The sequence below is a fragment of the Eurypyga helias genome, unplaced genomic scaffold (assembly GCF_000690775.1).
Source record: "Eurypyga helias isolate BGI_N326 unplaced genomic scaffold, ASM69077v1 scaffold1917, whole genome shotgun sequence".
Classification (NCBI taxonomy): Eukaryota; Metazoa; Chordata; class Aves; order Eurypygiformes; family Eurypygidae; genus Eurypyga; species Eurypyga helias.
Genome location: NW_010263542.1, coordinates 88,053 through 104,791, shown reverse-complemented (window position 1 = coordinate 104,791; position 16,739 = coordinate 88,053). Strand labels below are relative to the sequence as shown.

Genomic DNA, 16,739 nt, shown 5'->3' with positions numbered 1-16,739 from the left:
TCACAGGGCCAAAATTGGTACTTAGTTCCCTACCAGTGTTTCTCTAGCAAATTCTGCTCTTTCCCCCCTTATTCCAGTTCCACACTTCAGGCATCTAAGTTAAGGTAGATGATAAGAATAATTAAGCTTTCATGACAGGCAGCAAATACTCAACTGACAAAAGCCAACTTGTTTAGAGAAACACAACTGCAACTACTTCACATAATTTATAGATATTAGTTGCAAGTTCCAGACTTTACAAAGTGAAAATTACACCACCACCACTCCAAAAGCCATGAGCTGACACTTTGCACAAGACATACATGTGCACACACATATACACAAGAATCAATCTTGCCTGTAACTCTCGCAAGCTTTCTTCACGGTTGAAGGTAAATCTCGTGTCCAGAGCACTTTCTGCATTTTCCAACCAGCAACGCAGCTCATCAAGTTTCTTTCTATACTCTATCAGCTGCTGATTCTCTCCTTTTAGCCTTAAAAAGGAAAACAAAAAAATCTACTACAGGGAATGCAGCATGTCATTCCCATGTTACTTCTGATGCAACCATCACGTGTTTTTCATTGGTTTGAGCATTTTAAAGGATTCTTTTTGGTATTCAAAAGAATCTAACCTCATCACTGGAATGCAAGATACTTGCAAATTAATACTACCACATTAAAAATAGATGAATTTCAGTTACAAAGTCACAAAATAGACTTTTAAACTCTGCAGCAAACGTTAAACCTAAGTGACAGTAATGACAACACCTTCAGGCCTACATCATTGTAAGCCACTGCTAGGCCACTATTAGTGAAAGTATGAGAGATGTCCCTTAAACACTCCAAAGGAAAAAAAAAAATCCCTAAACCACACAGTGCTTTAATGGAACTTCTCAAATTAACTAAGTAAGAAAAATCTTAATACTTTTCTAAATATATCAGGAGATGTTAAAAATGTGTAATTACATAAATAGCCTCCAAAAATAACTGTTCATTTCAAGGATTTATCCTTACACATTTTTTTAACAGTAAGAAGAGGGGGGACCTTATATTCCCAGATACGCTGAAAATTTGTATGTTTATCTCACAAAACCTTGCTCTTTGATCTTTTGAAGACATTTAAGGCTCATTCAAAACAGATTTTCATTTTGTTCAGAAAATACCTACTCATATGGACTAAATTGTTGCAAACACATACCTAAATATCTTATTTTATAGTACTGTGGAAATTGAAGAATACTACAACTGTTTCAATTAGTGTATCTTTGACAATGCAAAACTAGAGATCAAGGTAGTGTACTTACAGTTTAGCCTCAGCCAGGAAAAGTAGCTGAGTATTCCTTCCTAAAAAAGTCTAGTATAGCAATGAAATTACTTTAAAACCAAAGGAAAAATGTAAGAAGAGAAGTTCTGCGGTTGCCATTTGGGGGGTTGTGTTAAACACAGATTCACTAAGCAGTCAATTGCAGGTGCGTTTATGAGAAATTGGTTTTAGAAGACAGTTCAAAACACAGAGGCCAACGTCAGGAAAATTCAGATTAATGACAGCGTGCGATAAAACGCACTCTCTCTCCAAGAGAGAGCCTCTTCATCGCATCTGCTCAGACATCCAAATTTCTGATTAACTTATTACCTCTGTTGTCTATCCATGACCTCCACGGTGATTGCTTTCCAGCGTCTATTCAATCCTGCCAGCTTCTCCTGCAGGAAACTCCCGTCTGTAGCAGACAATTTCTGTATGATCCCTTCCCCAGTTCTGTTCAATGCTGAAACACTGGTCTGATGGCTGCTGACTCCCTCTTCAAGTTCCTGTCAGAAACGTAACAGCCACACAGAATTTTATCACTGACCTAAAGTGACTTTGATCTGTGGCTCATAATATGCAGGATGAATCCTGAGTGCATGCTATTTTACTAAAACAGGCACTTAAAGCTATCTTACTTAAAATTGGAGGCTGTTGATTTAAGTTATTAAGAGTCTGTTGTTGAATCTGGTTCAATTTTCTAATGAGTGTCATAAAAATATAATGACACAGAACAGGCTGCCGAATACTATTTAGGGTCAGAAGAATTCATTTAAACCACCAGTGCTAGAATCACTCGCTTTTGATTCCTTTCCTCTTAACGTATACCACTTTCCAGCAGTGCTAACAGATGGCATGACTTTTTTTTAACCCGTTCTTTTCATAACCTATGCCCCTGACTATTTCTGTAACCTAACTGTATTTTATCTAGGATAATTATGTCTGTGCTGCCACGGTTCCCAGGCATCACAGAAAATCCATGAAACTAAAGGAAGTCAGAAGGTTTCAGAATCAAACCTTCACATATGCCTAACCACCACAAAAACCTTACATTGTTAGTAAAAATTTATTTGCAACTAGATCAGGAATAAGATGATTCTAGAAAGGAAAATGCCCCAGAGGAAAACTCCAAGCAGCAACAAGGATGAAATACAGACTGTATGTTAGGTAAAATGCACATTTCTTTAGCCAACACATACCTAACTCTTGGATAACCATTATTCCCAAAAGAAAAGAAAAACTTACAATCCTTAAAGTTATGTTTTCTTCTTTTTATTTAAAAGGAAGTATAGTAGTTTAGCTAAATGGAAAAGTCTATTCTTCCATAATGATGAGCTAGAGGAATCATCAGGGAATTAAATTCCAGAACAGAAGTCTGAAACACTCAAACCTACATCCGACATCTGTAACTGTAAGCTTCTCTTCTTCTAGATTACTTATACAAGACAGGATCTTGCAAAGTCATTAGTTTAAAAAAATAATTTGCTAAGTTATCACTGACCGTTGTTGGGGTCTATTTTTTTAATTATGAGTAGAAATTAAGTGAAATAATATACTGGGTTTCTTAACTGATTAACATATTTTGAAAGCTGTAATGAAACTTATAAAACAACAAAAATTATGCCAACATTGGAATTCTGAAATTATCTCAAACACATTCATACTAAGAATCATCATAAAACCCCAGACTATAAGGAAGTTGAGATTTTCCCCAAGAATCATTTAAACTGCAACTGAAAAAGAAATTTTGTTACCACTTTTTAAAGCGTAATTGCACGGCCTCATTTCAAATCTGTATATCTACATAGAAAACTATAATTTTAGACAAAAATCTAGACTTTTTCCAGATTGCTCATTTTCTGCACAAATCATCCATACCTGCTGATGCAGCTCAGCTGTCTGCAGCTCCAGGCTGCCATCTGGACCACGGGCATCAGCTAATAACACTTCAGCTTCCGTTATCCAGTGGGAGAGGTCATTGAGATCACAGTGGAACTGCCGCCACACCTCAATCGCTCTATCAAAGCAACTGTTTGAAAACAAAGCATTGGAAAATTATCCAAACCATTTTGGTGAAAAGGCTACGATTCCTGCTCCAGCGAGTAGAGAGTTTCCTTGGGAAACAAAACGGCTTGCACGTAGCCTGGTTAACAAAGCTCCAGTACTGAAAGGTTCCTGACATAACAGCAGCTGGTAAAAGCCAACAGCACAGACTGTCATTAACTTCCAGCTGAAGGAAAAAAGGGCAGTCCTAAGCAAACTTTCGTTTCTATCACTTAGAAAATAAAGATTGATAAGCTGCATCAAATTGGGCTGCAGAACCCTTTTTTCATTTATTATAAAATGGTTCAGATATGAGTATGGAACATGAAATATGATTAATTACTCAGAGGTTGGGTTTTTTTTAATTCATAAACCATGGGGTGCTGGTACCTGGAATTTAATAAGTGAAGGTGATTTTGATTATATAGAACTGGCTGTATTACCAGTGGGCCCACATAGCTAGGTCTTATACAATTTAATCACACAATAATTTACCAGACATTTCATTATTATCACCATCTTTGCAGCCTCAAATTGATGTGTAGTTTAACTTGAAGGGCAACATTTTCTAGCATGGAACAGACTGAATTATCAGTCAGAAGGTTGTTTTTAACTAAAAACAAGAGTTCTGCTATGTTAACAAACTAAGAGAAACAATCCATGAATGTCAAATAAGAGAAGCATGTCAGAGAGAAACAGAGAGAAACAGAGAGAAACAGAGAGAAAGCAGCTTGTTTTCTGTTTGTTGATTGCTAACTCTAAGTTAGCGTTATACAACAAATAGGGCAGATGTCTCAAAGGACACAGGACTTGAGACAAACAACATGAAATCTACATCAACACCAACAGACTGGATAGTATACCATTCCAAACTAATAAAAATAGTCCTTAAATACGCAGGAAGCCAGATCTCCTGCTCATCAGAGGACCAACTAACGTTACAGAGGAAAGATATCATCTGGAATTATCTTAAACAACTCCAACATCAATGACTCCACAGTTACTCCTTATATACAGATGCAATCTGAAATTAGCAGCATCACATCAAAGAAATCCGAAACCAAACTTGAAAGAGCTACCATTGCATCTATTTTCTTCACTAATTAAATTCAACAATCCCAGAGTTCCTGGTGAGATTATTGTCATCAAAATTCTATCTCATTTTTATCAAGACATCCATATTTCTTGGCACATACAAGGCCTTTTTGTTATTATTATTCTTCACGTGGGCCAATTCTAACAAAGAAGAAAGCCTTAAAAATCTCTACTTAAATTTTTCTGACCCTACCTCATAGTCCTACACACATCTCAGATCAATACACTAAACCAATCTGTAGACTGACCCCAAATCTCATTCCCCTTTAATTTCTCAGGTACATTTTAGTCTAACTGAACATATTGTCTCATGATAGTATCTCATTCCACATTTAATGAGAACAGATATTTTAAGCACTTAAAATAGTTTAAAAGAATATTTTATTGGCTTTCTTCAAAATGAGTTCCTGGAGAAGTTCTGAACACATGACTTTTTCAGAACCTAGAATTTTAAAACGTTAGAGGAGATCGCTTTGAGATAGAAAGCTTGAACTCCTGCCATTACTGTTGGGAGCCTACAGTTCCATCGGAACTTGGAGCAACTAGATGAAGTATTACTGGTTTTGAGCCAGATGTACATTTCACTACAGACTGCCTCAGATGAAAGACAAAAATACCACAAACAGCTCAACAAAACTATTAAGCTCATACGTACACACACATTTTACGTTAGACATGTTCAAGTCAAAGCGAAGTGAACTGGATTTAGCTGAACACTTAAAAGCTTTGCTAAGTACAGTTTAATTCAACTTGTGCTTGGCTACATCAGAGCTTTTATCAAAGGTTTAACTACTTAGCTGGCCCTCAATCACAAAATCATTACTACCTCTGAAAACTAAATCAATTTTTTGCCACAGGCTTCAGATGCTGTTTCTACTAATTCTGTCAAAATCTCCACCCACTCCAGAAATAGAAAAAAGCCAGAGATTATTAAGGAGATAGAGTCTTCTAGCCTCCTTGCTTATATATACGGCAACATAGGGAAAAGAATTAACTCCGTTAAAAAGTCTTCTTAGTAACAGAAAAGGTATAAAAACACTAATGCCAAAATACAGCATTTTAATGTTGATACTAATATTATTTTCATTAATCAAAGTATATCCTTCTATTAAGATCTAGCACTTAAATCTCTTCAGGAAGTTAGATACCATTTTATCTTACATTGCTAGTCCAAAAGTCCCTTTTGTATGAAAATCGCACACAATATTATTCTCATTAAGATACAGAGCTTTACAAACTTTATGAAGTTCGAGATTAATTTGGATTCAGTGAACCAACTGAGGAAGTAATCTGTTGCATTTTGCCAGCTAATCATAAACATTGAACTTGCTCTTTGATACATTTATCTTTTTTAATGGGAAGACTAGGTTTCTGGTTACACCTGGCTACTTGGATGAAATTAAATTAAATATAAGTAGTAAATGTAAGTATGAACACAATTTCAAAAGGATAATATGTGTTAAAGCTCTTCAGTTGAGTTATAAGGGGGGAAAAAACGGTATAACTACAGCTTAATGCGTGTCATACCTGCAAAGACAGCAAAATAGCCGCAGGCATATCAATACAGATGGGCACCAGATTCTGGAGCAGTTGTCTCCAAATCCAGCAGGTGACCACAGGCGGCCAGCAAGAACACGGAAAGGGGTACCCAGCTGGCACCACTACTTGCTTGCAAATTAAAAACAGTGAAGCGACAGTGTCTGCAGAGTTATTAGAAATATTGATGCTTCACTGATCCAGTGGCCCAGAATTTCTGGAAGTCTTTGCTTAGACAATACCACCTGCCAATTTTTATATTCCTACACATACCTACCAGTGTTCAGAGAAAGAGTTAAAAACATCAACTTATGGAACACACACTTCCTGAAAACAGCTCTTCAAAATAAACCTTCAAATATGTTTGATATCACATTTCTGGTTGTGCAAAGCAAGTAAACATGGCCAGACATTACTTTATGCTCTACAGAACTTCTGCAGTAACCATTACCTTATATCACTATTAAATAAGCAAGTTAAGTACAGTACAAGCCTTTGCATTTAATTTTAATTTTCATAAAACCATTTTCAGTCATTAAGATTTTTTTTTTGCATTAGCAGTAATCTCACTGTCTACTGCTGTTTGCAGTGTGAGCAGTCCAGTGGTAACTTCCTGAATACGTACTTTCACCAATTCTAAATTAAATCGCCTTTCTGACACATTTTTCCAAGTTTGACGAAGTGGTATTGAGTTTGTTTTTAAACATTTAAAAGATGTTTCAGATAACAAGGCATCTTCTGTTTAGAGTATCTTCTGTAAGGGGAAGGGAGAAACAGCTTGGTTTAACTTTCCCATCCCCCACCCCCTACCACGTTGGTATAAGTGAAATTACAGGTATTTGATCATTCTGGAAAGGAAACAGGAAATAAATTTTTCTTAAGCATTGATTTCAATATTCCCTTGGTCTCTCAACCACAAAGGTTTCTAATATGGTCACGTCAACTTCAATTATTTACAATGAAAATTGCTGGCAACTATCATACAAGTTGTATTTTAAAGACCCCATCCTTTCAAACTCCTTCCTTCCTTCAAAAGCAGCCTTGAATTCTATGTTAGAAAGCTGTCTTAATATTTTTCTTCTAGAACTTTTCTTTGCGATACCTTTACAAAACAAAGAGTTTATGGTTTATAAACAGTCTACTTTATGAAGTAAAAACAATCAGCTTCATAAAAGCACCAAAACTACAGTTTGCATGTTAACTGTTTCAACATTCAATAATTCTGGCAATTACTCTGTAATACTAAATATGACAACTGATCACTCCCAAACTCTATCTGCATCATTAGGGTTCATTTGTAAAACGCTTATATTCAAGCACATAAAACGTTTACCACATGGTGACAGAAACCAAACATCCTTGACTTACCACTTACGATCGTTGTACATTCTATTAATTCTGTCCCATTCCGCATTCAGCTGGGTTAGTGCATCTCCTATCTGTATTGCCTCAGGTCCAGATGCTTCTAATATAACATCAGGCTGCTTCTCATGTATGACCGCAATTTGATCCCCAAGTTTATCCAAAATATCTTTTATGTTCTGCAAGCACAGTAATGACACAAGCCATCAGTAAAGTCAACAGCAGCAGGAAATCTAAAAGAAAAATAATAATTTTTTAAAAAGACCAAAAAGCAATCTCTTCAAAACACTGTTCCAAAAACCAGTATCTAAAATAAGACCATACCCATCAGCTGTTTACAGATTAAATCAGTTTTAGCAACTGAACTAACTAGTCCATCACACCTTTTTAAGCATATGTCCTCAGTGTTTTATGAAGAGGGTAGATTATTTTATATATCCAATCTGTTCCTGAGGTAACAGGGCATACCTTCCTTCTCAAAGCAGCAGTATCTTCATTATCAAACAAATAAGTTCCTGTGTCATGAAGACACTGTACATATTCCTTCCTCATGCAAAAAATGAGCCACAAAATGTGACTTTATTATGCTTCATGTAACCTCCAAAATGCACAGAACTGCAAAAGCATAAGCTACATAAAAGTTTTAGATTTAAATGATAAAATTAAAGCAATCTATTTCAGGTATCATTGAACTATGGTGTGAAAATACCTTTAAACTAGATGCTGTTGTAAAATTGCCTTGGTATTCAGAGAACAGTCCATACAAACAGTGGAATTTACTTAACTTTGAATTTAAAATAGCAACACTTCTAAAAATTCTGTGGTCTACTATTTGCTTCTTCTGAAAACATCCTTACAATATACCAAAATTTAAAAATCAGATGAGAGAACTGCACCAAAATGAAGTATTTTGAACCCATGTTAACCTAAACACTCCTAATTGTACTTAAGGGATCCCAGAAGCAGAGTAAACGGGACAAAAGGATCTCATCCACAAAATGGAAGAGTCACCTACTTCCCCTATTGGTTTTTGAAAACTACAAGAAACAAGCAAGAAAAACTGAAATAACGTACACAGCATAAAGAAAAGCAGGTTGGGAAAGTGGAGTGAAATTCTGAAAAGCTTTTAAAGGACCTGTGTAACAGCTGCAGAAACAGCTGATCTAGCTTCAGGTGAGAGGCAAAGCCTGACTACCTCAAGTATAAGGACACATGGACCCCATTATGCTTCCCAACCCACAGAGATACATCAACACTGCACCACACCATGTTCAATTTCTCAACTCCAGTGGAAGTTTTCTGTGGGAATCTCTGTAACATGCTCCTTTGTATGTTCAGTTTTAACCAGGACTCAGAATCCTACATATTTAGCTCACATTTGACCGCAGGATTCATTATTTTCAAATATACTTTCTTCATCCCCTGTTGAAGAAGGTCAAATCTTTGACTACTTCCCCATCTTTAATCATACAGGTAAATCCACAACCTAGCAATGAGAAGGGGGACCATAAAACTGAGTATATATTGATGCTTTGATAATCAGAAAAGGTAACGTTGTCTTGTGGCCTCATATATAGCTTCATACAAAAGCCCAGAATCTCCCTTTCTCCCTCTTCCCACGTAAGCAATTGTTTTCACATGACACAGAACAGCAGCTGCGTTAAAGACACTAAGCAGGAACATAAGAAGATTGGCTTTAGCATTTGTTTACATATTGCGTAGACTAAGTGATGAAAAATACAACCGTTTCTCCAACAAAAGTAGTCAAACCTTTCTTCCCCAACCTCCTACCCAGCTTACCTTCTGCTCCACTTGGTATCCAGATCCTGCTTAAAAGAACAATTACCCACAAAACTGTATATTTATTTAATTTTCAGTGCATATTGACTTAGTATATACTGAGCAAAAAATACAAATACAGCTACAAAGTCACTAAGGTATTTTTTTTCTTCTGCTATTCCCTTCACCCATTCTTCCCTCTGAATATAATGCTTAGGCATGCAGTACCTTCAGTGCATCTTCCTGAGTTGAAAAATCCTCATAGATGCCAGTATTTAACTCCGGAGCGTTCAGCAGTAGTTCAACATCAGCCATGGCCAGCAAGACTTTGTTGATTTCAACCAGGTATTCAGCTGAAAAAGGCAAGGTCCTAACCCCCGCAGCAAAGTGGCCTTTCAACCTCTGCTGCACAGGGATTGCCTGAAATCATGGAAGTTCATTTTGTATTTCAAAGAACAAGCAATTCTATGAAAAAATCCTAAATCAGTAGACTATATTCAGAATGAGTACTTTCCTACATTACAAGACAACACAAAGGCCTTTCTATCGAGTTACATAAATTCAGAAAGCTGCAAGTCCTGCAGAGAATTGTTTCTATATTTATTTTAAAATGTTAGAAAACAGTAGATATCATGCTTCACGATGACCCTGTTATTCTTCATTAAATCTCTGAAGAGTGGGAAGGGCACTACTGTTTCTCTCACCTTGATCCTTACCATTTCCAGAAATTACACTTCTTGATCGAGCCTGTATCTAGTCCTGATCACAACCCATCTGTTTCCTTCATCATCAAGGACTCCCAGAAGTTCCCAATTTTCTGAAGCAGACTTTTTTTTCCTTTCCACATTCTTTTCAATAAGCATCTTCACCCACATTTCCCAACCATTTTTTACATAAATTAGTGCTCCACAATATGCTTTCTGCAGCAATAAAAGACACTAACGCCTTAAGAGCTTGACAACTCTTACTGCTCTGGCTGTAAGACCAGGCAGTCTAGCCAAGTACCATGTTAGCAGATAAGAAAGCAAGAACAGTAATTTAATGTAGCTTTTTCTTGGATCTTAAATGATGGCCTGGATCTGGAGCATTAGGAAGGCAGCTGCGAGAAGCTATACTCTGCCCTGCTTGGCAAAGGTAGCAGGGGCAGCTAAACACATACTCTGAAGACGGAAGGAAGCTTTTTGCTGAAAAGGTTTCGTGTCCAACAGGATTCTGCTACCATCTCTGAAAACAGCCCAGTCCTTGAAAATCAGCAATGAAAAACTAAACCCACCTCCAAATACTGAAAAATTCAAACAACTTCTAAGCCACCATCCTGTACTCAGTGAATGTGAGTCAAGCGAGACAGAGGCACTCGACTGTAGGATTTACTAACAGCTGAGAACACGCTGAGGAGTGTGAAGAATAAATGTATGTTCATAGGGATTTCATCCAGTGAATTTTACTTTGCAATTACTCTGGGCTGGGTGCACACACACAAATTGCTAGCACAGCTGACACCCACTAAAATCTGAAGCCCTACTAACAGAGTTGTTTGCAAACACCTGTCTGTATCTTCCTCCCCCACATGTTTCTGAGCATTTCAAATATGTCACTCAAATTAGCTGGAATCTAACACATGCAGCATTGCGTAGTGCAAAAGAAAAAAGGGCTGCATCAGAAAAGGTATGTTCACATATTCACTGTTCAGGATTTCTGCTCTTGCACTGACACCTCAGGATTTTGTTTTGTGCTGGTTTGGGGTTTTTGCTTTGTTTTGTAAAGTAGTCATCCCTGTATTGAAATCGGGGGCACAGTTGTAGTTCCACAGAACTTTTACAACCAACCATGGTACACATTCAGTCATCCATTGCACACCAAACAAATAGGATGTAGAGACACATAAGCATAGATTGAGTCTAATGAAAACAAGTATTACTGATAAGCATCATAAAATACTCAGCACTGCTTCTGATTCTGTAACAGTACAGCAAGCAAGCACCACAGGTAAAAACCATCAACGACTCCATACACTTTAGCCACAAATACAGGCCAGGCTGGATGAGGCTTTGAGCAACCTGGTCTAGTGGAAGGTGTCCCTTCCCATGGCAGGGGGTTGGAACTAGATGGTCTTTAAGGTCCCTTCCAACCCAAACCAGTCTATGATCTCTATGTTGGTCCCTGATGATCCTCAAACACTTTTTCTTGAGGCACTCTATGTGTTTTACCAGCTTCCATTACCAAAACCTGGAGCAAAAGCCCAAGTCTTAGAAAGCAGTATGATTTTCTGTGGAAGGAGGGGCCCCAGCTCCAAAGAAATCACACAAAGCTTGTGCAACTCTTTGGAAAAGAAAGTATCTTTTCCCCAGTGGTGTGGAACAGGCCTGGGTTTGAACTAATACCAGGATGCCTGCTGCAACTAAGCCACCTGCAACATCATCACATGATGTTTTCTCTAACTCTCCATCACCCCACAAGTCCCATTCTTGCACAGGCAACAGTCCAGAATACAGACCTCACACAAACAGGTCACTGGACTTTATTCAGACACATTGCTTTATCTCCCATTAGAAAAAACTTGCACAAGATTTAAAACAACATCTGTTGGCATGTGGAAAACTTGTTCTCCACTTGTTGCCACCACTGACATGTATAGTGTGGCCAGCAGGTCGAGGGAGGGGATTCTCCCCCTCTACTCTGCTCTTGTGAGACCCCACCTGGAGTGCTGCATCCAGCTGTGGAGCCCTCAACATCAGAAGGATATAGACCAGTTGGAGCGAGTCCAGAGGAGGCCACGAAGATGCTCAGAGGGCTGGAGCACCTCTGCTATGGGGACAGGCTGAGAGAGTTGGGCTTGTTCAGCCTGGAGAAGAGAAGGCTCCAGGGAGACCTTATTGCAGCCTTCCAGTACCTGAAGGGGCTACAAGGAAGCTGGAGGGGACTTTTTACAAGGGCCTGTAGTGACAGAACAAGGGGTAATGGGTTTAGATTGAAAATGGAGAGGTTTAGATTAGATATCAGGAAGAAATTCTTCACAGAGAGGGTGGTGAGGCACTGGAACAGGTTGCCCAGAGAAGCTGTGGATGCCGCATCCCTGGCTGTCTTCAAGGCCAGGCTGGATGAGGCTTTGAGCAACCTGGTCTAGTGGAAGGTGTCCCTGCCCATGGCAGGGGGGTTGGAACTGAATGGTCTTTAAGGTTCCTTCCAATCAAAATCATTCTGTGATTCTATACTGAAACTTTCTGCTTCCCCAGTAGCACCATCCTGGGCCAGGTTGCTACTCTTCTGCAAAGCAGTGAATTCCTCCTCGTGCTGTTCCTGCAGATCACATCTCATGGCTAAATTCCTCCAGCTGCCACCCATCACCAGAATGCCATTTCCTCCTTTCACTACCCTCCCTCTTAAACATGAGCATATGTAAATGTTATAAATGCAGTAGTGCTTTACTACAGCTGAGTTTTAACTGTTCAGCTGTTCTCTACCTTGCATTGCAGACTGGCAGCTTCTAAAATGCAGCATAATGTACTAAAAAATGGAAAAGCAGAAGTTTGACATAACTGTCTCACACAAATCAAATACCTAAATGTCACAGAAGCTGGTTTTTAGGGTTTGGGGTTTTTTTTGGGTGGGTTTTTTTGGGGTGGGATTTTTTTTTTTATTGAAAGAAAACAGGCAAGCAAACTTTTTTCTTAAGCACAGATCAATAAAAACATAATGAAAGGTTACTTAGGAGCTGACTGCATGACTTAATAGCTTTTTCTGCTTTAATTTCAGCAGTGACAGAGCATGTTTGTTACATTTGATCTCTCTAAATACTAGGGAAAATGTAGGCCTGGGGAAAAAAGGGGAATATGCAGTTACTAGTTTACATTCTAAAATAAGGCCTATCAGTGAGACCTTCTAAAAATAATTTAAATTCAGTGGTCAAATAAAAATTTGTTTCCTCCTATACGTAGCATCTAGTCTGAGCTGCAATTCAGAATTTGGTTTCAGATTTCCCTTCCCTTTCCCTTTCTACACTTAAATATATTTTTAAACAAAAATCTATCAGAGATTCAACTCAAGGAGATACCTTGACTTGCTTCCAAGTGGATTTTGGAAAATACAGCCCAAGAAACTAACATAAAAATAAACAATTACCTTGCATGTTTAACTACATAAACATTTTAACCCAGTCTAATTTCAGATCACCACTTATCATATTTACAAATAAATATCCTTTTGATTAGAAATGCTCACTTTTTAACCATTCCTTGCCCCTTCTCTCTCAGACTTAAAATATTTCATAGCCAGTTTGCTAAAAAGAGGTTTTCCAACTATAAAATCTAATGTTCATTTTATTTTTCTTCTGGGTTACTGCAGGCAGTAACCAACATATTTCTTGGCAATGTAGCTAATGGTTCATATTTAAGTAACCCAGAACCTTCCCTATAAAAATCACAATAGGCAAACATGTTTTCTTTATTACAGGATGAGTATTTCAAGAGCCTTCAAGATGGTGTCTGTGTTTCATTTTACAGGGAAAACTGCACTGTGCCTGCAACAGCGAAGTCGCTTACCATCTGCAAGATTATCATTTTCACTTCACAACAGTTTATAAAACCTGGAAAAAAAACTCTCAGGAACTTTAGTCAACTAATTACCTCTGCAATTTAGGTTTAATTTTTCCTTTCCTTCATTCTGAGCCAAGTCAAAATAGAGCAATTTAAATAAATACTCAAGCAAGGTTAGAAAAGAAGAAACTCAAGGAGATACAAACTTCAGACGCAGGTTTTTCTAGCTAATGGATTTGTGGCAAAACAAGGGTTATTCAGAATTATCTGCCATGCAGAAGGGTACCAATATTTCAGAGACACTTAACTCCATAATCCCTAGAAGCACACAGGATGAGGAATATTTATGATCCAGCTACTTCCAGCAAATCAATATATAGATATATACGACCTTCAAGCATCATAAATAAGTCCTCTCCTCCACACTCATTTACAAAAACGTAAATAATGTACTACATAAAGCCTTAATTGGAGTCTACTCCCCAGCTTGGTGGCTGAAATCTTTCTTTCCTTCTCTGTTTGCTCATTTCAAACACGAGTTTCTCTGCTCACTGCATCCTCCTGACATCAAGGTGAGTGGTTGAGCCAGCTTGTGCACCAGGGGGTCAAGAATTCATTTGGTGCTTCTCAGTCCTGAGCAGAGATGAGCAAAAAGCACAGAAATTTGCTATTTGGTGGTTTGGGGGCCTTATGGATACATCCAGGGTTTCCCTTTCCCCACCCTTCATTGGACACCCCTACTAACTAATGAAGGGGGAGGGTGTTCAAGCACAGAATAGATAGTAAAAACTGGGGAGGGGCAGTTTCTGTTGCAGAATTTTAGCATTAGGTTTGCCCCTGGTGCTAAGGGTAAGTCAAGTCTGGTGACAACAAGAAAATTTTGGGGCAACTGTGTTCAACTAACATGACGGTATTTGTGAGCACTACTTCTCCCTTTAGAAAAGGTATTGTCTCATGGTCCCTCTGACTTACCACTCGTATCAGAAAGCTAGAGGCACAGGCAAGTGAAGCAAAAGCAGCAGTTACCAACTTTCACAGCAGTAAGAAAAACCGCTGTGGTCCCTTTCTGAAAGCTTAGCTGACTCAGACTCAAAAGGACATTTGGAAGCATAAAGATGTTTTTACACAACTAATTCTGAGCAAAGGTAACATTTCTCCATCAACAGTCTATTGTAATTGTTGTGGTAATCCATATTTACATGATATTCTGCATTCAGCACGCAGATACAAAGATAGTGTGATCCAGCAGTGCCAGGGATTAGCTGTAGTAAATCCCTAAAGAAAAGGACTTTATAGGAGGCAAAGGCTCTTCCTTAGAGAAGATCAGTCAACCTGCAGTGAGACCAACAGCTACAAAGAGGCCAGCCTGTGGAACAACTGGACGGCCCCATTAGCAAAGAACCATCCAGGTACACCTTTTCCCTTTTCAGTTGGTAATTGATTCACTTGGAGCAGCAAATTAATGGTCAAACAGAAAAATTGAATCATGCTGTTTTACTTTAAATGTGTAAGGATCCCCATTTCCTTCAAAGAAATTCCCTGGCATCAGTCAGGTCCCACGGAGCTCACGTGCAAGTACCACAGCACACCAGGAGCAACCACTGGCGACCCAATGGAGTGTTCAGATGTCAGTGTTACACAGACCCTGGGGCCATCTCTGCCACCCAGCTCTGCCTGAGAGGCTTATAATCTGACAAAATCCTCTCTAGAGGGAAGCAGATGTAAAAGGTTCACTTTCATAGCTGATAGCGTGACCAAGGAGAGCAGACCCTCTGCCATAGGCCTACAGCTACAAGCCCCACAGCCCCACATTATGATTTTGTAGTGTGAGTCTCACAGGGAACCAGAGCATTTTATCCCTGCCTCCAAGTTAGTTGGTGCTGGGTTAAAAAGTTACAGAGCAGTCAATGAGATTGATTGTTTTTAATTATGAAGCTTCATATGCAGAAACTGAGAAGTACTTGACAGATTGCCTAGCCCCCAAGCTTGTCCAAGAAATTACTTACTGCTTCACAAGGTTCCTCACTATTATTGCCTAAAATATTAATTTAATTACCGTGTGGCCAAAGTGTTTTAAAGCATGAGAAGGAGAAATAGAATAAAATAAAAACTCCACCACAAACAAAAACCCCCACAAAACCATCAAATCACAACAAAAAAACCAAAAACACCCACTGAAAGTATCTGTACCTTCAGCAATTAAGACATACAGCTTTCAGGGCGTAAATTTTATCAGACCCTGACATCCTATTAAATCAGTTGTGAAATTGTCAAGACCCGCACACACACACATTATCACACATAACTCTTCCCGTCAGAAATACTTCAACCTTTGTCATTTTTATTAATCTTCATTGTGTACAGTAATATCAATCACACGAAGGTAGTTATCACTCCCTACGCACTTGAGGCAGTGAAAGGCAGCATCGAAGTAGCTACAACACCCCGACCACAGGAAGCACAGACACTGAGTTTAAGCCTCAAATGAGGCTTTTATCATTCCTACACCAAACAGATGCTGAATGAAGCTGTTTGTGCCAGGGTATCAACAAGAGCTAAGCACAATCCCCGCAAGCAAGACTGTTAAGAAAAACTGTCCTGGTTCAACCACACTGCCCAGATCACATGCTGAGACTTGGGCCTGATGACTGGGATATTTTGGATCTATGATGACTATGTAGAAATCCCAAACTAGTATATGCAGATAATTTCCTAATGAAAAATGAATGTTGTCATTTTGAAAACTCTTCTTTCCAAGAAGGTGTCAAAAGAACAGCCATAAAACCTTAAAATATGAATCTTTAAAGCTCATACATAATGTTCACTCTGTTTCCCCTAAGAAAAAAAAAGTCTCATGTACCTGTAGTTTTTGTTCATCTTCCACACCTTGCGGCCCTGACAGACAGTGCTCAGCCTCATCCAGCCACTTCATTAGACTGTCGTGTTCCTTCTTATACTGGGAAAACACTGGAGAGAGTTCCACCACCTGCCTCCTTTGAAATGACCTGCACTCCTACAATGCAGTGTATTAGGAAAATAGGGAATAAGAACAGGGAGTTAGTGAACAGAATAGGTCATATTTATTTGAAAAACAGAAATATTTGAGGGAT

At 38.6% G+C, this 16,739-nt stretch overlaps 1 protein-coding gene across 1 annotated transcript in view; it reads right to left on the bottom strand.

Annotated features, from left to right (window-relative positions):
- The window catches only part of UTRN (utrophin), a 105,716-nt gene that overhangs the window by 11,693 nt on the left and 77,284 nt on the right, over positions 1 to 16,739 (bottom strand). The window contains exons 38-43 of the mRNA XM_010156065.1: positions 16,490 to 16,642; positions 9,326 to 9,517; positions 7,325 to 7,497; positions 3,161 to 3,311; positions 1,613 to 1,788; positions 338 to 473 (exon numbers count right to left, since the gene is read on the bottom strand). Coding sequence (XP_010154367.1) covers positions 338 to 473; positions 1,613 to 1,788; positions 3,161 to 3,311; positions 7,325 to 7,497; positions 9,326 to 9,517; positions 16,490 to 16,642 — 981 coding nt within the window. The remainder of the gene's footprint in view (positions 1 to 337; positions 474 to 1,612; positions 1,789 to 3,160; positions 3,312 to 7,324; positions 7,498 to 9,325; positions 9,518 to 16,489; positions 16,643 to 16,739) is intronic.